General features: G+C 36.0%; 4 protein-coding genes across 7 annotated transcripts; 1 reads left to right on the forward strand and 3 right to left on the reverse strand.

Moving 5' to 3' along the window:
* LOC135149269 (uncharacterized) lies at positions 1-2,704 on the reverse strand. Its single transcript, XM_064084480.1, has 3 exons — positions 2,113-2,704; positions 1,540-2,029; positions 1-1,328 (listed from the first exon to the last, which is right to left on the reverse strand). The coding sequence occupies exons 1-3, from the start codon at positions 2,702-2,704 to the stop codon at positions 455-457; spliced, it is 1,956 nt and encodes a 651-aa protein (XP_063940550.1). The 3' UTR covers positions 1-454.
* Positions 2,705-10,342: 7,638 nt separating this feature from the next.
* Positions 10,343-13,994, forward strand: LOC108200955 (putative pentatricopeptide repeat-containing protein At1g12700, mitochondrial). 2 transcript variants are annotated; one of them, XM_017369233.2, is made up of 3 exons: positions 10,343-10,921; positions 11,027-13,048; positions 13,382-13,994. In XM_017369233.2, the coding sequence occupies exons 1-2, from the start codon at positions 10,578-10,580 to the stop codon at positions 12,402-12,404; spliced, it is 1,722 nt and encodes a 573-aa protein (XP_017224722.1). In that variant the 5' UTR covers positions 10,343-10,577; the 3' UTR covers positions 12,405-13,048; positions 13,382-13,994. The 2 variants fall into 2 exon arrangements, with proteins under 2 accessions (XP_017224722.1, XP_017224720.1); XM_017369231.2 differs by having other exon boundaries at positions 10,343-13,048; positions 13,382-13,989.
* A 1,608-nt stretch (positions 13,995-15,602) lies between these two features.
* LOC108201015 (uncharacterized) lies at positions 15,603-18,053 on the reverse strand. 2 transcript variants are annotated; one of them, XR_010287487.1, is made up of 4 exons: positions 17,425-18,053; positions 16,910-17,342; positions 16,022-16,798; positions 15,603-15,893 (listed from the first exon to the last, which is right to left on the reverse strand). XR_010287487.1 is itself a non-coding variant. In XM_017369301.2 (3 exons), the coding sequence occupies exons 1-3, from the start codon at positions 17,933-17,935 to the stop codon at positions 16,186-16,188; spliced, it is 1,557 nt and encodes a 518-aa protein (XP_017224790.1). In that variant the 5' UTR covers positions 17,936-18,053; the 3' UTR covers positions 15,603-16,185. The 2 variants fall into 2 exon arrangements, 1 of the variants encoding a protein (XP_017224790.1); XM_017369301.2 differs by having other exon boundaries at positions 15,603-16,798.
* Positions 18,054-20,973: 2,920 nt separating this feature from the next.
* On the reverse strand, positions 20,974-22,859 carry LOC108201016 (uncharacterized). Of its 2 annotated transcripts, XM_064084742.1 has the most exons (3): positions 22,208-22,855; positions 21,292-22,122; positions 20,974-21,162 (listed from the first exon to the last, which is right to left on the reverse strand). In XM_064084742.1, exons 1-2 carry the CDS (start codon positions 22,713-22,715, stop codon positions 21,311-21,313), a joined length of 1,320 nt encoding a protein of 439 aa, XP_063940812.1. In that variant the 5' UTR covers positions 22,716-22,855; the 3' UTR covers positions 20,974-21,162; positions 21,292-21,310. The 2 variants fall into 2 exon arrangements, with proteins under 2 accessions (XP_063940812.1, XP_017224792.1); XM_017369303.2 differs by having other exon boundaries at positions 20,974-22,122; positions 22,208-22,859.
* Positions 22,860-22,983: the final 124 nt, after the last annotated feature.

Here is a 22,983-nt window from a genome sequence, read left to right on the forward strand (position 1 = left end):
AATTTTAGAGTCTGAGGCTAACGCTAGTTTGCACAATCCACACAGAGTCTTGAAAAACTGCAACAATATAAAATGGAAACAACATTGATTTGCTGCATGAGCTAAACAAACAAAATACGAACATACAATGAAAAAATAGACAATTCCAATCCAATCCCAAATGAAGACACGCACAAAACATAATCCCAAACAAAGACATGCACAAATCAACTCAGAACACAATTCTACTATTCCACACCGAATTAAAAATTGTACGAGATTCTTCTGGATGCAAGCTTTACTTAATTTCCAGACAAGTAGTCCATAGAGAAAATATTAAAAGGCAACACACAGAGGAAGAAGAGAAGATGGTCTGTGGACGAAATATTTTTGTGAAATGACACGGACTTTCTCGTCTCCTGCAGCAAATACACCAATCAGCTTACTGTTTCTTACTGTATGTTATTTGCTCCTTTCACTCTTCGAATGAATTATGTGCTTTCATGACTGCAACACATTTCACAAGTTTTGCCAACCTCGATTCTCTTTCACCCTTGTAAGTCCACCCACGTTTGATGATGCCTGATAAATTACTCCACATATTTATCAGAGCAACGTCATCATCACTCAATTTAGTGTTTGATGTACTTGTGTAGCACTTCTTAATGTGATCTGCAATTGGTATAAATCTCGTAGCTTCACATATCATCACCACTAAATGTGTAATATGTTTAGCCAAATCTTTATGATCATCCTCATCAAATGGGTACTGAGTGAGATGCTCAAATGCGTCGATTAAGGCTTGTCTGTTCACATCAATTTTTTTAATCTCTTCGTTGGCAACACTGTAGGTGGCACCAGTTCCAAAATGCTGAAGCAGCTCCCCCAAGGTTGTGGATATTTTGTTCAGGTCGTCACAGAACTGATACAGATCCTCAGCCACCGTCACTGCACTATATAAACTTATAATGCCCTTATCTAATTTTTCAATTTCCATTTTCAGCTCTTCAATCTTCCCATTCATTTGCTGCAGCTGACAACATTTCTCTTTCAAGTTTCCCGCAAGTCCCTTTTTCAACCCTCTGGTAGATTCATCTTCCTCGGGAATTTCTTTTTCAAGTAATTTAATCAGCTCAATCCTTTGGAGGAGTTCATCTTTTAGCTGTGCTTCTGTTTTTGCGTTTGCTTTCTCTTTCAGCTTTTTTTCTTGTTCAGCCTTCCTTTCCGGTATATCTTTGGGTTTATCTCCCGTTTTCAATGTAACTGTTATTTTGTAATCAATGGAATCAAAGATTTTGACTGCTCTTCGGATCTCGTTGTTCCAATTTTTGAGCCATTGATGGAATTCACTAAAGAAGATTATTTGTACAAAAGATATATATTAGTAAAAAAAATTATGACCTCACGAGTGGCATGCATTTTAATGCTTTTGTAAATCATAGTTTGATAAATTATTTTGAACTTTTTTCTTCTGTAGAAAATGAAAATTTTAGGAAAAAATTATGCACCAATATTTTATATGCACTTTAAAATGCGTGTCAAGTAGTTAAAAATATGTACCTTTCTTGTGTTTCCGCATCTGTTCCGTGCTGCCCTTGGCCCAAAAAAACCTTATGTTTTACTTCCAGCATTATCATAAGCTTTTTCATGGCAATGCTGTCTGATATCTTACTCAGATTTCCTAATCTCTCTCCCCAAAATTTTTTAAACTCGTCGGTTTCAGCATCCGCAGGCTCACTCGCCTTCCAGGAATACCTATTTTTGGCCAGCCAATATATCAAGTGGTCCGCTCTTTTCAACTGCTCATCAAGTTCGGGTTCGTAAGTCTCTTCCTTTCCCCTACCTGTTTCCATCGTCTGCTTCACTGTCTCTAGTATTTGAACAGCGTACTCTGTTTTCTCCACTCCGTTTATTAAAACTTTCATCCTATTTGTTAATTTATTGTACAGGTTTGTGACCAGCACCTTTTGCTTCTTTGTTTCAAAGTCTGAAACAAATGCGCTAATCAATGACTGATATGATGGACCCAATTTAACTTTTTTTAGCTCGTCTGCAATACAAAAACACAACTCCAAATCAAACAGATAATATTAGGATACAACATAAGACCTTAACCAAAAATATATATCTTACAGGAAGTTTGGAATTGCTTAAGATACTCAACAGCTGCAGCAGTCGTCTTAACATCTTTCTCCTCGCTTAGAATAATCCAGCATTCAGCATTGTCATCTATCTCCGTCTCATCATCATTGGATTCAGCATTGTCATCTATCTTCCCCTTATCATCTTTATTCACAGTAGCTTCTTCCTTCTTCGGTTTATATTCCCTTCTGTATCCGACCAAGTACAAACTACTTTTGTGTATCAAAATGTGCAAATCGTATTGCTCATAAGTTAACTTTACTTGGAAAAACTTTTCAGCTGAACTGATGTTACCTTCAATTAAGGTTTCTACAACAGAAACTTTACCAAGGTTGTCATCAATCACTTCAGTAACAATGCTTTCTACCCCAAGACATGATTTGATTTTGTCCTCGATGTCTTCAAGTGTCTTAGATTCTCGAGTGCCACTAAGTTTCCGATTTGGATTTAGTGGCTTAAATTCATCGATAATGCTTTTGATGAACTTACCGTATTCATCACCGTCGTCTTTGCTAAGGTCTAGAATATGCTGTTTATCTTCATCAGATAAAACCACAGTGGGAGGAGAGTGTGTTTTTGTCATATAAGCTTTCAAGATATTAGAAAGTGAAGAAAGATGCAGTGTTCGTCTTCATTAAATTAGCCCACTTTATAGTTTTTACAAGTCTTACTGGATCCTACACCTGAAAGTCTGCAAAATAATACTCCCTCCGTCCCACCAGATTCTTTACAGTTTCCTTTTTGGGATGTCTCATCCAATTCTTTACATTTCAAAACTTACCAAAAATAGTAAATGGGTCCCACCACTTTCCAACTTTTTCTTCCTTTTCACACTACTTTTACTCCCCTTTCACACTACTTTTACTCCACTATCTCTCTTTTATACATTAAAAATTGATGGGTCCCGCCATTTCACCCACTTTTCTTTCTCTTTTCCACTACTTTATACATATTTCTTAACCTCCGTGCCCAAACCAAACGTAAAGAATTGGCTGGGACGGAGGGAGTAACAAACTGTTTAAGGTATGTAAAAGTGTACGAATAATCTTATTATTGAACACAAATTGTCACTGCTTTTTTCTTTTTGCCCTTTGAAGCCGAAAGACACGCCATGAATGATCATTCCCATTAGTACTGTAAGTTGCTTGTCAGGAAAAAGGAAAAACAAGTATATGAAGCATGGATTATTCAAATTAAGTTGCGCCGATTGTTCATACTGTCGCGCTCATTTGTTTGAATTTGGTGAGTTAGAAATTATATAAATTACTGGAAAAAAATGTTGGGAATCAATTATTTTATCCATCACACAAGTCTGTCATGGAAATGATGATATTGGTGAAAAGATTATGATATAATTAACTTTTCAGTTGTTACCAATTATAACAGAAATGACGCTTTATTATCAAGCAAGTTTCTCTCTTTCTTTCGTCAAAAGACAAGCAAATAATTATAATAGACATGAGACTTCATTCTCAAGCTTCTCTCTTTCTTTCGTCAGAAGACAAGTATACAAGAGCATCTCCAGCACAGTCCCAACATGTTCCCTAAATATATAATAAAATATGTATTTTGTAAGGGATTATTACTACATTTTATTCAATGGAAACTCCAACAACATTCCCTGTTTGTATTCTCTATTATTATTATTGTAACATTATATTCAACTTGTAAGTAGGAGAGAGAAATGAGAGAAAAAGTGGGAAAAAGGAGAAAAGTGAATATTTTATTATTCAAAATAGTATGAAGAATGGTTCCACAGTCCTTAAAAATGAGGAATGAAGTGGACATTCTAACTTTTTAAGGAATTGCTAGGACTCTACTCGAGTTGTGTTTTATGTCCTATTCTTTATTATAATAGTTTAGGACATCATATAGCTAAGCCGTTGGAGATGCTCTAAAATAGCAAACAATATGACTCGTATTCCTTATTTGTTAAATCGTCAAAATATATTTAATTACGTTATTTATATTTTATAATATGACTTTCCCTATTTGCTAAATATGTCATCTCTAATATCTTCAAATTTTCAAAATGCAGTCATGCTTTAGTTAAAGTTGATACCATTCTTTTCATGGCAGAAAACATGGTGAACACTTGAGTGCTCCTTGCCCCAGCCAAAAGGAAAAAGTATGAAAATGAGTAATCGGTGTGTATCCTTAAATATAACACGCCGGCTTTTATATTTGCGCACTCACTATCGCTTCCTAGTACCATGGTTGAGTTATTTTTCTGGTTGTCAGGCTTTGGAACTTTCTAAGGCACCCTATTGTTTCGTTGGCAGTGATGCAAAAGCTGCTGCCAGATAATGAGGTCGTTTGGACAATTTTAAAAAAAGTGATTTCTCGCTTAAACACTATTCATTCACGTCTGCCATATGTTCCTTCACTCTTATTATTTCAGCATCTCCTTTAACACTGTTCTCCATGGATTTACGTTGCTCTTACGCAGGCTTATGATGATCCTCTGGCAGCTCTTTTAAATAATTTAAAAAATCTAGCGATGCTTTGTCGTCGTTACCCATAAGTAATATCTCTTGGAACCATAGCTAACAATCTGTTCACTCTTTCAATTGTTGGGCCGTATTAATCTAAACATATTTATGAGCTTACTGCACTTTGCAACCCTCTACTTTGCTCGAAAAACACTTTGGTACATAGACTTTGAAACGTGTCAGTTTGCCTCATTAACTTATAATTATCCTGCAGTTTGCACCCGTTAATCGTTTTCCGTCTGTGGTCAAACTGTCAACGTTAAATTGGAGGATAAAACTGTAATTTCACATTTTAAATTAAAAGAAAAAAGAAAATACAATCGTGCATTACTCTCGAGCTCATAGACACTTCGCTTCACTTCCCTCCATCCCCAAATATCACTTTCCCTCCTTCCTGCTTTCACCCACCATTCTGTACGAGTTTGAAGATCGATTTGGAGTTTGAAGATCGATTTGGAGTTTGAAGAGGGAAACAATGCGAGGTCGTCTACGAGTTACCAGTTTCGCTGATGATCCGTTAAATGGCTCCAGCAATATGACCTCTTACAAGGGCTTCGAAATCCCTAAATATGGAGGCAAGTTTCATCTTTGTTCATCTATTTTATATGTATTTTGATTGCGCGAACTATTTTGCATGCATGTGGTTGTTTTTGTTAGGGTTAGGGTTTATTGATGTCCGATATATATTGTTTATTGTAGTGGACTGTGGTCCCTTTATGTTTGCTTTTTTATATTTGTTGTTGACAGTGGGTTGTTGCCTTCTTTGAATACTATTGAATTTTTTTGCCTAAAATAGCATTTTCCCCCTTTAAATCGCCTCAATTTAATGTAGTAACATGGCTGAATTTGTTATGTTCTGTAGAGCAATCACGGTACTTTACAATTGCACTGCATCACAGTGGAGATTTTAATGAGACTTCTACAGAATATGTTGGTGGCAAGCTTGACTATTTTGACATGTGTAGTGTACTGGATATGACAATGTCTGAGATAAATGCAATGATTGGGGAATTAGGTTTTTCTGCTGATGATACTCAATTGTATGCATTGATCCCAGAAAATATATTGCCAGATGGTTTATACCCTTTAGAAAGTGATACTGATGTGGACTATTTAACAACTCTAGTGGAATACACTCACTGTCAAATTGTATATGCCACCAAGAGAAGAATTAATGTTGCACATGATCTTATGGACTTTTCATTTACTCAAATGTATGAAGATGAGAGGGTGGATAGAATAGAGAAGATGAGAGATGAAGTAGAACCTATGGAAAATGACAGTGAATCTGAGAATGGTGATAGTCAGGATGAAGAAGAAAATGTTGGAGATGAAGAAAATGAGTGTGACTATGGTGATTTCAATAGTAACAGTGACATAGAGAATGATTATGAAGATTCTGAAGATTCTGATTATGTTTGTGATGAGATTACTGATGAAGTTACTGAAAAAGAGGAGAAAGAAAAGCATACTACTAGTGAGCCAGCAGTTAAAAGGAGGAGAAGAATACCTCCACCCAACCCTCCATACAGGACTAGAAAAAGAGGGAGATATTCTATGCTAAGAGTAAGTTTCATTGCATTTATATTCTATTTATGTGAAATTTATGTGCTTTTCATTGGATTTATGTGATATTTTATGTCTTTTTTGATGCAGGGTTTGTTTAAAAACACTGAAGATACACCTGTTATTGTGGATGAGGAAGATGATCAGCATGTTCCAGATGATAAGAAGGGTAAGAACAGATGTGTTGATTTAAAAGGAAAGAACAAGTCTGTTGAGGTAAAAGGAGAGCCTAAGAAATTGGCTAAAAATCCCAGAGGTAAGAAGAGTAGCCCTCTTAAGAAGTCCAGACCTCCAAGCAAAGGGAAGAATGTGGTGAATCCTAGACCTAGTGCTTTGAAGCAACCTCCAAGCAAAGGGAAGAGTGTGGTGCATTCTGCAAAGAAAAAAAACAAGAGAGTCAGATTTAAAACTTCTGACACAGAAGAGGATGAGGAGAAGAAATTTGAAGATGAGGATGATGAGATTGCAGAAGAAAGTGGCAGTGAGAGCTCAGAAAGTTTATATGACAGTAGTGAGGAAAGAATTGCATTGAGTTCCCGTGATGAAGATGATTCCACATACCCTGAATTTAATGAAGAAATTGATATGGATGACCCTCAGTTTAAAATAGGGATGCTTTTTATAAATGGACCAGCTTTTAGGGCTGCTATAAGAAAGCATGCCATTGTCAATCAAAGGCCAGTTAGGTTGAGGAAGAATCATGGTAAAAGGATCAAGTGGATTTGTTCTGGAGGGTGCAAGTGGAAAGTGTATGCAACACAACAACAAAGATCTTCAAGTTTCCAGATCAGGGCTCTCCATAAACAGCACACATGTAATCCTACCTGGGACCAGAAGCAAGTAAATTCAACCTGGATTGCTAGGGAATATGAAGATGAGATCAGGATGAACCCTGATTGGCCAGTAGCTTCTTTTAGATCCAAAGTTGTGAATGATTTAAAGTGCAATATTAGTGATTCAATGATCTACAGAGCTTTGAGAAAAGCAAAAGAGGTGATTAAAGGGAAGCATGAAGAAGAATTCAAGAAAGTATATGACTATGGCAATCAATTATTGAAGGAGATGCCAACTTCCACTGTGAAAGTTATGACTGAACATGAAGCAGATGCTACAAGGTTTAAGAGGCTGTATGTATGTCTAGGGCCACTGAAAGAGGGGTTTATACACTATTGTAGACCCCTTATAGGTTTAGATGGATGCCATTTGAAGGGTCCATATGGGGGAATACTTTTAACCGCAGTAGCCACTGATCCAAATGATGGTATTTTCCCATTAGCTTGGGCCTGGGTAGAAGCTGAAAATAATGATTCTTGGGAGTGGTTTATTTCCTTGCTGAAAGCTGATTTAAGGATTGAAAATTCAGGGGCATATACCTTCATATCTGACAGGCAGAAGGTAAACTCTATTTATGTGTATTTTTTGCTAATTAATGTACATATCTTTGTGTGGTTTCTATGCTTAATAATCTGGTTTTAACAGGGACTTGTGAATGCTCTGGAAGCTCTAGTTCCACAGGCAGAAATGAGGTTCTGTTGCATGCATTTATATGCAAATATGAAGAAAGAACACAAAGGCACTGGAGTAAGGAGGTTTCTATGGTATGCAGCAAGAGCAACTAGTGAGTATTATTTCAAGAAAAACATGGAAGCTTTGCAGAAGGTATATATCTATATCTCCAAGCTTTGCAAATTTCCTAACAATAACTATATCTCCTAATTGTTTTGCAAATTTCATAACAATTTATGATAGCTCAATGCTAAGGCCTATGAATGGTTGAGTGCAAGACCTAGAAGTCAGTGGAGCAGAAGTGGTTTCAGGGAACATTGCAAATCTGATATGTTTGTAAACAATATATGCGAGGTCTTCAATAATGCCATATCCAAATATAGAGATATGGGCATCATTACAATGTTCAAAGGAATCCACCTCAGTTGCATGCAAAGGATACAAAAAAGAAAAGCCAAGATGGAAAAGAGGAATGGCAAGTGGTGTCCAAATGCAATTAAAATGCTCAACAGGTACACACTATAATCTCTACACTGTATAAAATGCATATAATTGCTTATAAATCTGTAGACTGTATAAAATGCATATAATTGCTTATTAATTAGACTATTTTACATATTGAAGCTCAATCAAATTAGCCGCGAAAGCTAGGCCAGTTTGGAATGGTGGTGACAAATATCATGTCACCATGACAGTAGGGGGCCATGAGATAGTTGTTGACTTGAATAACAGGACATGTGCTTGTAGAAGATGGCAATTAACAGGCATTCCATGCCATCATGCTGTTTCATGCATTTATTTCCAAAAACAAAATCCAGAAGACTATATACATGCCTGCTATGAAAGGGAGAAATTCATAGGCTTGTATAGCAATCTTCTAGAACCAATCAATGGTGAAGAATTCTGGGAAGCTACAAATCAGCAAAGTATCCTTCCACCAGTTATTAAAGTAGCTCCCGGAAGGCCAAAAAAAAAGAGAGATAGGAAAAATGATGTTGTAGAAACTAGGGAGAATGATCCTACCATGCTCAAACGGAAGGGGACCACTTTATCGTGTGCATGGTGTAAGGAGTATGGCCACAATGTTAGGAGTTGTAAAACGAAGGGATGTTCATGTCTTTCACCTGCTATTTATCGTGTGACCACTTTATCGTGTGCATTGTTTGTTGTTTTTTTGTTGCAGAAACTTGAAATGGCAAGAAAATCACAGGAGGAAGGTGAAAATACTGAAACTACTGCTGCAGCCCCAGTCCAGGAAAATGCAAGTAATGAAGCTACAGAAAATAATGCAGCATTCTCAGTCGAAAGAAAGAAGAAGACTTGTTCCTATTGCAAGATTGCAGGACACACTGTAAGATCATGTTCTGCAAAGGTATTCATTCTTTTGCTACATCTTTTAAATAGTGTTTCTTTTGCTAGATTTGTTCTTATTTTCTTTCATTTTCGACTAGAAAAATGATGAAGCTTTTGATGGGGAGGGGGTGATGGATCATGGAGAGAACCTTGTTCAGGAAGCCATGTCAGCTACTCACACACATGCCGGAATTGTCAACCAATTTCGAGCACCTAGACAATATCCAGGGAAGGCTCCGTTAGGTGTTGAACCTGAAAATTACAACACAAAGGATGGGAAGATGTACACCTCTCAGAGGAAGCTGACAGAGGCATTGCAAAAGAAGAAGAAAGAGGTCGAAGCTAAAAGGCCAGAGAAGTAGTTGTGTTCATGTTCAGTAGCTAAAATGTGGCTTCTTTTGGAACAAAAAATTGTGCCATATCATTTTGTCAGTTATTTGATGTCTGATATCATCAATTTTAGCATCCAGACTTAAACAAGTTGCTCCTGTGAAGCATACTTTTGTTGGAATATTGAATATTTTGTTGGAATGTTGGATATTTTGTTGGAATATTGAATATTTTGTTGGAATATTGAACCATTTCGCTTCTTAAACTTGTACCATTACAGTACAATATTCAAGATGAGAACAATACAGGAAATTAAGAACATACAAGCTACCATACTACATTTCTGCCTCACTTTTTTTAGAGAACAAATACACGCAAATTATAATCCAAGTCAATAGCAATAGTAAAGCAGTTTTGTTGCATGGCATGTCCGTCTTTTGCTTCTTCACTTCCAAAGCCTTCACTTCACCTTCAAGGACATTAATCCTTCTTATCAGGCCGGGTATTATCATCCTAGCACGTTCACAAAGCGGACCATCGACCCAACGAAAGTAATTACACACCTGATCCGGACATCCAGCAAATCTTTTTCCGCTGTTTATTTCCGTCCAAGCTGTGCGAACAACCACCCATTTATTACAGAAGCATCGCTCAGCCATAACAAAAAGATTTAAGAGAAGAAGAAGATATATGCAGTATACAAATGCTGCATCACCCACATATATATATGAAGTAGTGCTGCCAAAAAGAGCCGTTAGCTTTTTGAACAATTAACGTTAATTGGCCAATGTAACGGTCAGGGGCAAACTGCTAACGGTTTCAAAATTAATGAGGCAAACTGACACGATTCAAAGTCTATGTACCAAAGTGTTTTTCGAGCAAAGTAGAGGGTTGCAAAGTGCAGTAAGCTCCATATTTATTTATTTAGCTAACAATCTGCTTAATTTTTAGGAAAAAAAAAAAACAGTCTGCCAGCACTTGTTAACGTTGGTATGTTTGAATAAGTCTCAGGTAGTTACCTGGTTTGTAGGAGTGTGGGTAGAGTCAGTTATCTGATTTGTCTGCTTTCCATATCAAGCTCTTCCTTTCTCCACTAAACCTAACCCTAATTCACAATTATTATCTTAATTGTGATTTGTATGTGTAACCAACATCAAGCTCTTTATTATCTTTTCCCGCTTTCAGTTTTCTCTTTTATTAGCTTCAGCAATGGCGGCCAAGAGAGGAGCTCTTCTCACAATGACTTGTTTCAGCTTAAGGCCTCTCAGTGTAAGCCCCTGTTCTCTCTCATCCTCTCTTTTTCGTTCTCATTTTCTTCTTTTCTCTACTAAACCTCACCCTAATTCACAATTTAAAGCCCCCTTTATTCCTTCTCCATCCACCACTCATCCCAAACTTAAACAATTACTCTATCATAAATCTAAAGTTGGTTTTGATAAACTCGAAGATGCTCTTCTTCTGTTCGATAAAATGCTCCGTCTGAAATCTAGGCTTTCTGTTGTGCATTTCACACAACTGTTAACCGCCCTCGTTCGAATGGAAAAGTACTCTGTTGCCGTCTCCATGTTTAGAGAATTCCGTGTTTTAAGCATTCCTGTTGATATTGTTACCTTTAATACCGTCATCCATTCCTGTTGTCACTTGAATACACTTGATTATGCCTTTTCGTTGCTTGCTGGAATCATCAAGAGTGGTTGGGTACCCGATGTCTTTACCTACAACACTCTCATCAAGGGCCTTCTATCTCAAGACAAGCCTTTGGAGGCTGGGGATTTGTTTAAGAAGCTTATCACATTTCAAGAAATTCAGCCCAATGTAGTTATGTATAACACCATCATTGATGGTCTCTGCAAAACTTCAAATACCTCCATGGCTCTCAAGTTATTAAGAAAGATGGAGGAGATAGGTTGTAACCCCGATGCGGTAACTTATAACTCCATTATTGATTCTTTGTGCAAAGAGAGACGAGTCGATCAAGCATTGGTTCTTGTGTCTGAAATGACCGGCAAAGGCATACCACCCAATGTTATAACATATAACACGCTACTTCAAGGCCTTTGCAGCTCCGGCCGATGGGAGGACACTGAGTGTTTGTTAACTGAGATGGGTGTTAGGAAGATCTCTTCAGATTTGCACACCTATAATATATTAGTCGATGCATACTGCAAAGAAGGGAGGACAACATATGCAGAAGATGTGATTGAAATTATGATCCAGAAAGGTGTGCCTCCTGATTCAATCACATACAATGCACTGATGGATGGTTATTGTTTAACAGGCAAAATGGACAGGGCACTAGAGGTGTTGAATTACATGAGGAGTAATGAGATATGGCCAGACTGTTATAGCTATACCATTCTGATAAATGGCTATTGTAAGAGGCAGGAACTAGACAAAGCCATCAGTCTCCTCAGACAAATGTCTGCTGAAGGTCTGAAACCTGTAGTTGAAACCTACAATACACTGATGCATGGTCTCTTTCAGATGGGCAGACATAATGAGGTGGACAACCTTTTCCATGAAATGCTAAAAGAAGGTAATAAACCAAATATTGTGACATGTCGAATTTTGTTGGATGGCCTTTGCAAGAACCGATACATGGATGAAGCAATTTCCTTCTTTCGAGTGAATGAATGTAAAGGTATAGTTCATGATATTCAAATACATAATATCCTAATTGATGGTCTCTGCAAGAACAGAAAACTTGACGAGGCCAGAAATATTTTTGATAAGCTTGCTTCGAGTGGTCTGCAACCCAATGTCATGACACACAATATAATGATCAGAGGACTGTGTCAAGAAGGGTTATTTGAGGAAGCAAAGGAATTACTTTCTAAAATGGAAACAAGCATTTGTTTGCCTGATGATGTGACCTATAATAAGATCATCCGTGGAAGTCTTTTGAATAAAAGATATGAAGAAGCAGCGGCTCGTAAATTCTCAGAAGATGCATCCACCACATCCATGGTACTAGACCTATTATCTAAAGAACAGGACCCCTCCGTTCTTGCTTTCTGCAAATGGTTTTTGCAATAGGTACTGAAGTTTATGGTTCATTGTTATGTATTGTATTGTCATCTTTTAACTTCCTTAAGTTTTCTGCTGTAGTAATATGTTTTACTGAGCAAAGAATTACTCTAATTAGCAATGTAAGGGGTTGCATCAGTTTGTTAAGAGCTAATAGACAATATATTTGGGATGGTAAGACTATGTCTTCTATTTGTATTGAGTACGGTCTATGTTCAAGTTGTCATTCAGAATTGAAACTTTGCATCTCGATGCCTCTCATATACAGAAAAAGAAATCAGCATTTGAAAATAATAAAAGAAGCCTATGTATTCAGATAACTTTATTCTGGATATACTCTCTAGCCCATATTTTGGCTTTCACAAACAAGCTCATTTTTGATAACATATTGGCATTTTTCACCATGGTGAGAGGGTATCCATTTAACAGTAATAACAAGGTAACCACTAGATTGGTGACAGGTTAGGTCCAGTTATTGTAAGTTCATCACCATATTTGATTGATATTTACTGTTATTTCCTATGATTGTGGCAATTTGCTTCTCTTGCTCTACTTCATGCTGGTCTTGCCTATCACTGCGGAAAGTCAGCAGTTGCTGTTGGCCTCGTATTGTTGCTGAAGTCGGCATCTATTCGGATATCTAAGAATCTAAGGTTGTGTTCACTTGGAGTGAATGGAATGGGGGGAGAATGAAATGAATTTTGTACTCAAAAATGGTGTTGATCAAAGAAAATGTATACAATTTTCATTCCTTCAATCATTTCATCCCTACTATTTTAACTAAAATTCTATCCTACATGTTTTGGAAGGAATGCTCATTCCATCTCTACATCATATTTCTTTACAATCTTTATCACAAAAAAATTGAACTCATTCATATTTAGTCACTATTAGCTCATACTTTCTTCTTTCTCTACAAAATTTCTATATAATTTTTCATTCCATTCTCCCCTCATTCCATTCCATCCAAGTGAACACAGCCTAAGGGTGTGTGGGGATTGTCATATTGCAATGACATATTTAAAAAAAGGTTTTTGAGAGTCATAATATATTAAGGGACTCAAAACTGTTCCCAGCATTTCAATGAAGAAAAATGTTCTTGTGGTGATTACTAGTACGAAGTTCTTATAATGTATTTCCTCTCCAATTTATATCTTGGTCAAGAGAATGGAGGGATCCATTCCTTAACTCATTGGTGTATGATATAGACATTGCAAAATCAAACTCTGCTTGCACCCATCCCGCTTTAACGTGAAGACGTAAGATCACAATCTTCCTGCTTTGTTATGGCCCCTGCAGCTAAATGTGTATTCAGGTTAAATCTGAAGGCACTGGATGCCTCCCATGACAGTTGAACAGGAGCGTAATGTACAATGGCACTGAGTTACATTGAAGGTATGTCAAAACTTTTTTCTTTTGACAATTACATAGCCCAGTAGAAATAGTGTGTAGTGCAAAACTAATGAAAATGCGATTGATAAGTAAACAGAATGGAAGGCAAATTCAGTTTTCTTGTACTGAATTTTGGTTCTTATCATCATATACCAGAGTAATATGCGACAAAAGCAAATCATTTGATCCGTAAATATTTCTTAAATATCGGCTCTTGGAGTGTTTATCTCATCCTATCAATTTCCAGTGCAATATTATTACCGTATTGAAGCAATGACTGATATATCTTGACATTTAAATGCCATAATCGCTGAACTGACAGATCATTTCATAATCTGTGCACCACAATTCCGAATTAATTTACCCAGCTAATAGCGAATGTGCTATTGCTTGAAGAAATATCACAGACTTAAAAGCATATTTCATGTTTTTTAGAATAAAAAATTAAAGTTTAGTAGAAAAAACATGCACACATCAGCATATATAAAGCATTTCAAGTTCACTTATATAAGAAAATATTTCAAATTTAATGGAGTTTTTAATTGCTGACAAGGACAAGTAGTACAACAATACACAATTCACACAGTCTTCAGAAACAGCAACAACATAAAATGCAAACAACACTTTGTAGTTTGTAGTACCAAATTCTTCCAAATGCCAGCTTTGCTTTCCAGGCACATAGTCCTTACACCCTGCTCCCGAGTTTTAAGTAGGGAGGAAAGCAAGTGAAGAGGAAGTAAAATTATCTAACTTTCACTCCTATTCGTGCTCCCGAGTTTTTTAAAGGGACGAAAGCAAGTGAAAGTGAGTGCAAATATAGCATATTTTCACTCCAAAAGTGGGATGAAAGTGAAAGCAACTTGCTTTCACTTACATTCACTTGCTTTCCCTCCTAAAAAAAACTCGGGAGCAAGACCTTAGAGTCGCTAGCTGACCAGGATCTGCAGAGAGGAATATTTTTTGGATTGACGCGGACTTTCACTCCTCCTGAAACCAAATAATTGTTGCAAGGATCTACTGTAACAGTTTTAGGCCTTATGGATACATTTTTCAGCCGTTGCAACAGGTGAAATATGGTGTAGTGTGTATTTACAAGTACACACTTTACATTTAACTCTTTTAATTATTTCCATATAAAAGTGTAAATTGATTCTATGTATATTATTTTACTTATTGGTTTGAAACTCTTCAAATATTTTTTAATAAATAATTGTTAAATATTAACATATATTTATATTTTAATATTTAGATTACAAGTTAAATGTCAAATGTAAGGATATATCAAATTTAAACAAGTCAAAACTCGTTTCAAAATTTATTAGTTACAAATAAAATATGTTGTTATTATAGGTATGCAAAATTCATACTCAATTAGATCGACTAATCACGAAATTTAGATCAATTTAAAATGACATAATTCGAGTTGTCATTTTAAATTTTCAACTTTATGTTAGTATGATTAATGCTACGTATCCAAATCTTCTCGCAAAATTACGCAAATAAAATATTTTAATTGGATGGTTTATGTGCATACAAAAGTCATGTTATTAGAAAATTTTGAGAATAATTTTTGAGTATTTACTATTTTTCTACTAGTATTTAATGTGTTGGAAAAACACAAATCCAAGGTGTATTTAAACATTTCATTTGATGAAATCTAGAATTTAAATGAAATTGAAGTGTAAAAAATATTACAAACTCAATGAAAGATTTAATTGCCATGGAGTCGTGGATACACTTCTTGATAATAGAATCCGTGTATAAATATAACAGTTCACAATTCACACAAACTTGAGAAATAGCAGCAACATAAAATGAAAACAAACAAACAACGATAATTTGTTGCATGATCTTAACAAACAAAACATGAATGGACAATCAAAATGAACACTTCCAAGCCTGAACAAAGGCATGCACAATCACAATCTCCAACATATAATCAATTCAGAACAAAATCTTATTCCACACTAAATTATAACGAGTAGTAGGTGATTCTTCCGAATATACGGTACTAAATTATAACGAGTAGTAGGTGAAAGAAATTTGTGAGTCCTCGCTAACAAACTAGGACCGAGAGGAATAATTTTTGGATGTCTTTCTCCCCTCCTGCAGCAAATATAGCAAGTAGGAGGGTAAATACGAGGGAGGATGAAACGAATAAATAAACACAAGAGATGAAAGAGTATCACCGTGTAAAAAGACTGCGGAACCAACTATACAGAACTACAACTTACTGTTTGATAGTTGCTCCAATTATTCTATAGATACTTCTCTAATATACATGCCCTTGATGACTTCCGGATCATCTCCCAGCAAACTTGTTTCACCAGCGTACCACCCCCCACGTTGCATTAAGGCTGATCTATGACTCCAATTATACACGGAAGTAATACATTTTTCAGATAAAGAAGCAGTACGTGACCTTATGGGTTGTTTCGAGGTAATTGTTTGAAACATGCTCTTTGACATGTGGAAATCTCGCAGCTTCACATATCATTATGGCCAACTTTATAATATGATTAGCGGTTTCTCTCTCGTTCTCACCAAATGAGGACTTGGTGAGATACTCGACTGCTTCTGTGAAGGCTAGTCTGTTCAACTTCACTTCTGCCAAACGATCCTTCACAGCTTTGATTTCAGCATCTGCTCTAACACTCTGCATCATGAAATTAAAGACATTATACTTTTCTTTAAGCTCTTTATAGAACTTAGCCTGCTTCTCTTCGTTCACCGCTTTATGATATTGTTCTTTCAGTTTAGTTTTTTTTGAAAAAAAACCTTCCCGTGTTTCGTCATTGGTGGGGTTCGTTTCTGGTGGTCCATCAACTATATCAAAATTTTTTTTTAGCATTTTCTTCAGCTTGAACAGGGCTTCATGTTCCTCTCTCCAGTTTTCTGTTTCCTTTACCCCATCAGTATCCATTTTTCCAGCAGTCAAGCTACGCAAGATGGCGACTTTCTTCTTGAACACCTTTCCCCACAAAATTAGCGATTCTTGGGAGAAGGGTTTCCTATATAAAGTACAAAAATTGTTTACATAAAAATAAAGTAATCAAAATTTTGGTTAATAAAAAAACCGTGAGAGTACCATCACAGTTTAAGAACAAAACTCAAAGTAGTACCTCGGGCTGTCATGTATTTTCTGCAGCTTTTTAATTAGCTTTTCAGCAAGGATATGATCCGCTTGCGGCTTTTTTAAATGATTCAAAAAATCTCGCGCTGCTTTGTTGTCATCACCCTCAAGTTCTGTTTCTACATGCTCACGGGTAATTTCGTTTGGCACCATTTTTAACAACGTGCTAACTCTTTTGAAATCTCCATTTTCCTCCGGGTTTGAATGATACCTTTCTATATTCAATTTTAATTCCGTCAATTTTTCTTGGGCGTATTTTATGTTTCTCCCTTGTTCTCGCTTTGCTATTCCTTGAAAGTTATCCAATCTCTGTATCAAATTCTCATAAAGGTTTGACTCTCGCGCAGATTCATGAAATGACGGATCATATTTGCCAAACAAGTTAGTGTATGATGTACCCAGTGTAACCTTCTTTAGCGAGTCTGCAATACAAAAACAAAAAGTCCGGGATTAAAGAGATGAAAATCACGACGACACAAAATCAAATCTGAACGAAAACTGTACCCGGTGTCAGGAGCCTGACAGACGCAGCAACTTTCTTATGGTTTTTCCCATCTAGAACAATCCAGTTTTCAGCACTCACCTTTCCATCTTTTTCCTTATATTTACCCTTGTACCCGACTAAGTAGAGATTATTTTTCTTTATCAAAATGTCCAAATCGCGATCGTCATGCTTTAACCTTAATTGGAAAAGCCAATCCGCTTTCCCATTCTTATCCGTCAACTCATCTTTCTTATATGTTCGCCGAACTCTCTTCATGTCAGTGTCAGGGGCCTTACCTCCAAGGAGCTGTGACTCGAAACATTTTTCAATTTTCGGTTTCAAGTCTATATCAAGAAACTCTTCATGAAAGCCCACGTCATCAAGGCTTTTAAAATCTCTCTTTACATCACTTAGCGGAAATTTCTTAATTAAGCTTCCGATGAACTCTTCGTACTCATCTCCGTCTTCGTTATCAAGGTATAGAGTAAGCGGTTCAGATGAAAACTCATTGTGCTTAGTAGTATTTGCCATATAAGCTTAAAGAGTTAAAGATATTAGAGAACAAGTGAAGAAAGATGGTCTGTTTCTTCTCTTGATTAAACCAACACAATTTATTGTTTTTACAAAGCCATCTAGATCCTACACCCAGAGTCTGCAAAATACTAGTATTAAATTGTATGAAGCCTGTGTCATTTTTATTTTAATACAAACTAGTTTATACGTTCTTTCAATCTATTCGAAACTAATTGGAATGTCTTCCAATAATTTCGAAATGAAAAAAGAAGAAGGTAATTTTGAATTTTTTTTGCAATATATCTAACTAAAAAGTAATTTTTATTTTTGATATTTAAAATTCAGAAATTCAAGAAAATTAGAAAAATATAACGGAGCTATCTGAGACGCGCTACCTGATGAACACCTCGCTTCTAATTATATTGATTGACTAGTTGAGAAGCCGCGCGTTGCGGCGATCTATTGAAATTATATTAATCATTCAAAATTAATATTTGTAGAATAAAATAAATTTTATGATATAAACATCTCAATGCAATACAAATATTAATATGTAAAATTGGACTATAATTCATGAGTGAAAAAATGAAACTAAGTCAAACATGCACAGGTGTTTCCGGATTTATAAGCTGAAGCCACAAGGAGCTGAGAGGTAGATGTCATATAAGCTTGAAGATGTTAGAAATGAAGTGAAGGAAGATAGTTTGTTATTACAGGTCTTTCCGGATTCAACACCAGCAAGTCTGCAACTACTAATAAACTAAACTACAGAATGCCAGTTGATATTTAATATACAAAAGGTGATTGTGAAGTTTTGGCTTTTTGGTGTATGATTGATATTGGCTTATTAAACAAACCGGAGCCGGCGAAAACCAAGGCTTCAACAAACATAAACAAAAAAAGATGATGTGTTTCTCTTGGTTAACTAACACAATTTATAGTAGTTTTTACAAGCCATCTACATCCTACACCTGCAAGTCTGCAGAATACTAGTATAAAATTGTAGGAATCCTGTATCATTTTTATTTCAATACAAATTATAAGTAGTTGCCTTTGTTTTGGCTTGTGCAGTCACACACCCATATATTTATATTCGGGTTAGTTAGAAATTATATAAAATATTGGGAAAAAGTAATAAAATGATGGCGATTAATTAGTTTGTTAATCACAGTAGTCTATCATGGAAATGAAGATATTGATGGAGTATATGCCGATATAATATAAAAGTAGAGATTTCATTATAATCAACTATATATTATTAATTTATAATACAAATTAGACTGATATAGTTAATATTTAAAAGTGTATGAACAAACAAAACATGAACTGACAATTCAAACAAAATGCATGATCTGAACAAACAAAACATGAACAGACAATTCAAACAAACGGTACCGATAGATCCCAAACAAACGCATGCACAAATCAGTGATCAACATTGAATCACTCATAACACAATCTTATTCCATACTGAATTAAAACGAATAGTAGGAGATCCTTCCGAATATAGGGTAGCTTTGTTTTCGAGGCACATAGTCCATATAGTCGCTAACAGACCAGGATCTGCAGGGAGGAATATTTTTTGGATTGACTCAGACTTTCTCGCTTCCTGCAGCAAATACAGCAAGTAGCAGGGTTGATACTATTGCAAGCTTGATAAGAACATCTTGGGGTGACATTCTGAGATCACGAGACTAGCAATAGCTGACAATTGGAGCACAATTAGTAAAGTAACGTAGTTTTTTTTTTTGATGTAGCTGAGAATTTTATTTTGCTTTTTAATTATTATATACCCATTGTTAATTCTGAAACTCGGTGATTAATTACGATTAATCTTTGTTTCATATTTCGTCGAACTCATTAAATCTCCAATTATTCAATTAATCATCAGATCAATCTTCGATCAATCCAATTCATCTTCGATTAATCCTTATTAATCCCCATGTAGTCACCGATTAAGTCTAATTCTTGCTTTTTATAACCATGTATATATATCATATATATATATATATATGTTCACAAGAGATACTAATGATTTATGACGTCATTTGTTCTAGTATTTTTTTTATTTTTTTAGTAAAAGCACTTGCATTCATTAAATCATATCCAAACTCAGATCAAGGAACTAAGGTGGAGTGACATACCACTCCCCTTCGTCTGACATAGAATAGGCAGCTTTGGCAAGCCTATGAGCTACCGTATTCGCAGAACGATAAATAAAAACAACTAGCACTTGATTTACGTGCTTAACTAACTGAATACAATTCATCACAATGGTACCAAAGAAAGCTTCTCCCTGCCCACCATTACATGCAGCAGCTAGAGCAGATGATGATGTTAGAATATTATGTCAGCTTATTAGTATTTTCATTCATTTTCTTTTTCTCCACGGGTGCCGGAGAAGATGAATTAATTGTCACGGGGAAGTAAAAGGTTATGCTAGTAGAAGAGTCGCACTTCAGACAAATATTCTCGGTTGTATAGATCTTTGTGCTAGTCCATCAACAATTAAATCTCTGTTAATTAATAATTGATTAATAATAATATTGTAAAAATAATACTTTTTCCTGATTTCAATAAAATTACTATAACGAAGACAATACTTCTATAAAATAATAAAGTCGATGAATTATATTTTTCCTCTTCATCCCAGTATTATTTACTTTAAAGATCCACAACTTCTTATAAACATCCAAAGTGAGATGGTGCCCTCCTACACTTGAGGTTGAACAATGTGTTGATAAAACATGATTAACTAATAACACGTGAACTAGAGATTTGTGGTCCCAACATAATGTTGACAGTACATATTTAACTTCGATTGCCCTGACATTAATAATTTGTACGTGGTCCGAACATAATGTTTGTGAAAACCGATATGTGCTTAAAATTTCACCGGTGAATGATCACTACGAAAATGTAGTGCAATTCACACGGAGTCCTGAGAAACAGCAAAAACATAAAATGGAACCAACAATGATTTGTTGCATGATCAAAATAAACAAAACATGAACAGACAAACAGAATGAACAATTCCAATCCCAAACAAAAGCATGTAGAAATCACAATCAACATTGAATCAACTCAGAACACAATCTTAATTATTTCACACTGAATTAAAATGAGTAGTACTAAATTCTTCCAAATGCCAGCTTTGCTTTCCAAGCACATAATCCATAGAGTTGCTAGCAGACCAGGATCTGTAGAGAGGAAATTTTTTTGATTGACGCGGACTTTCTGGCCTCCTGCAGCAAATATAGCGAGTAGTATGGCAAAACAAGGGACGATGAAACGAATAAATAAACACAATAAATGAAGAGTTTCACGTTGTAGAAAGACTGCAGATCCAAATATTATACAGAGCTAGAACTTACTATTTGGTAGTTGCTCCAGTTACTCTTTGTCTCTCTTGTCTTTATCCATTTGCCTTATGACTGTCGGATTTTCTCCCAACAAACGTCTTTCAGCATCGTACCACCCCCCACGTTGCATTAAGGCCGATCTATCACCCCAATAATATATGGAAGTAATACAGTTTTCAGGCAAATTAGAATCAGTGTGGGTTTCCTTGTGGTAATAATTGCATGCAACATGCTCTGCGATAGATTGAAATCTCACAGCTTCACATATCATCAGGGCCAACTTTATAATATGTTTAGCGAATTTTCTATCTTCCTGATCCAATGAGGAGGCGGTGAGATAATTGACTGCTTTTATGAAGGCTCGTCTGTTCAACTTTACCTTTGCCAAACGATCCTTCACTCTTCTGATTTCATTGTCTACTTTAACACTTTGCTCTATGAATTTACGATGCTGTCGCTCAGGGTTATAATCCTCTCGCGGCTCTTTTAAATAATTCAAAAAATCTAGCGCTGCTTTGTCATCAGCACCTATAAGTTCTTTTACACGCTCAAGGGTAATATCTCTTGGCACCATAGCTAACAATGTGTCCACTCTTTTGATCAAGTCTTTATTATCTTTTCCCTTCAGCCTTTCAATTTGCTCTTTCATTGCCTTCAATTCTGTTACGGCGTCAGTTATTTTTCTTTCTTTGTCTCTCCCTTTTCGTGCTAGAACCATTTTCGACTTCTCTTCTTTCTCTGCACTCCGGTCTGCCTCTGGCTCAGAACCCTTAAAAGATGGATCAGATATGCCAAACAATGCACTGTATGATGTACTCAGTTTAACTTCCTTTAGCGGGTCCGCTACACAAAAACACAAAGTCCAAAATCAAAGAGATGAAAATCACGACGCAAAATTAAATCTGAACGAAAACTGGATATGACTTACTCGATGGCGGAAACTTCTGGAAAGACTTAACAACTTCGCGATGATTTTTCCCAGTTAGAACAATCCAGTAATCAGCTTGCTCCGTTTCAGCATTCACCGCTCCGTCTTCTTCTTTTTCTTTATATTTACCCTTGTACCCGACTAAGTAGAGATTATTTTTCTTTATCAAAATGTCCAAATTGCGACATTCATGCTTTAACCTTACTTTGAGAAGCCAATTCTTATCCTTCAACTCCTCTATACTACAGGTTCGTCGAACGCTTTCCTTTTGGCGAGTGCTTGCAGCATTTCCAGGAATTCCCGGAAAACATTTTTCAATTTTGGATTTCAACTCTTTATCAGCGCTCTCTTTATCAAAGTTTCGAAGTTCTTTCTCTACATCACATGGCGGAAATTCCTTAATTAAGCTTTTGATGAACTTTTCGTACTCATCTTTTTCATTTTTATCAAGGTTTAGAGTAAGCGGTTCATCAGATGAAACCGCAGTGGGCTGAGAGGTAGATGTCATATAAGCTTGAAGATGTTAGCAATAAAGTGAAGGGAGATAGTTTGTTATTACAGGTCTTTCCGGATTTAACAACTGCAAGTCTTCAACTACTGATAAACTTAATATATAGAATGCCAGTTGATATTTCATATACAAAAGGTGACTCTGAAGTTTTGGCTTTTTTGTTAATAAACGAGGAAAAGATGGTGTGATCGAGATTGGCTTATTATTAGTTACTAAATAAACCGGAGCCGGGGAAACCAAGGCTTCAACAAACATGAACAAATGA

The sequence above is a fragment of the Daucus carota genome, chromosome 9 (genome assembly GCF_001625215.2).
Source record: "Daucus carota subsp. sativus chromosome 9, DH1 v3.0, whole genome shotgun sequence".
NCBI lineage: Eukaryota > Viridiplantae > Streptophyta > Magnoliopsida > Apiales > Apiaceae > Daucus > Daucus carota.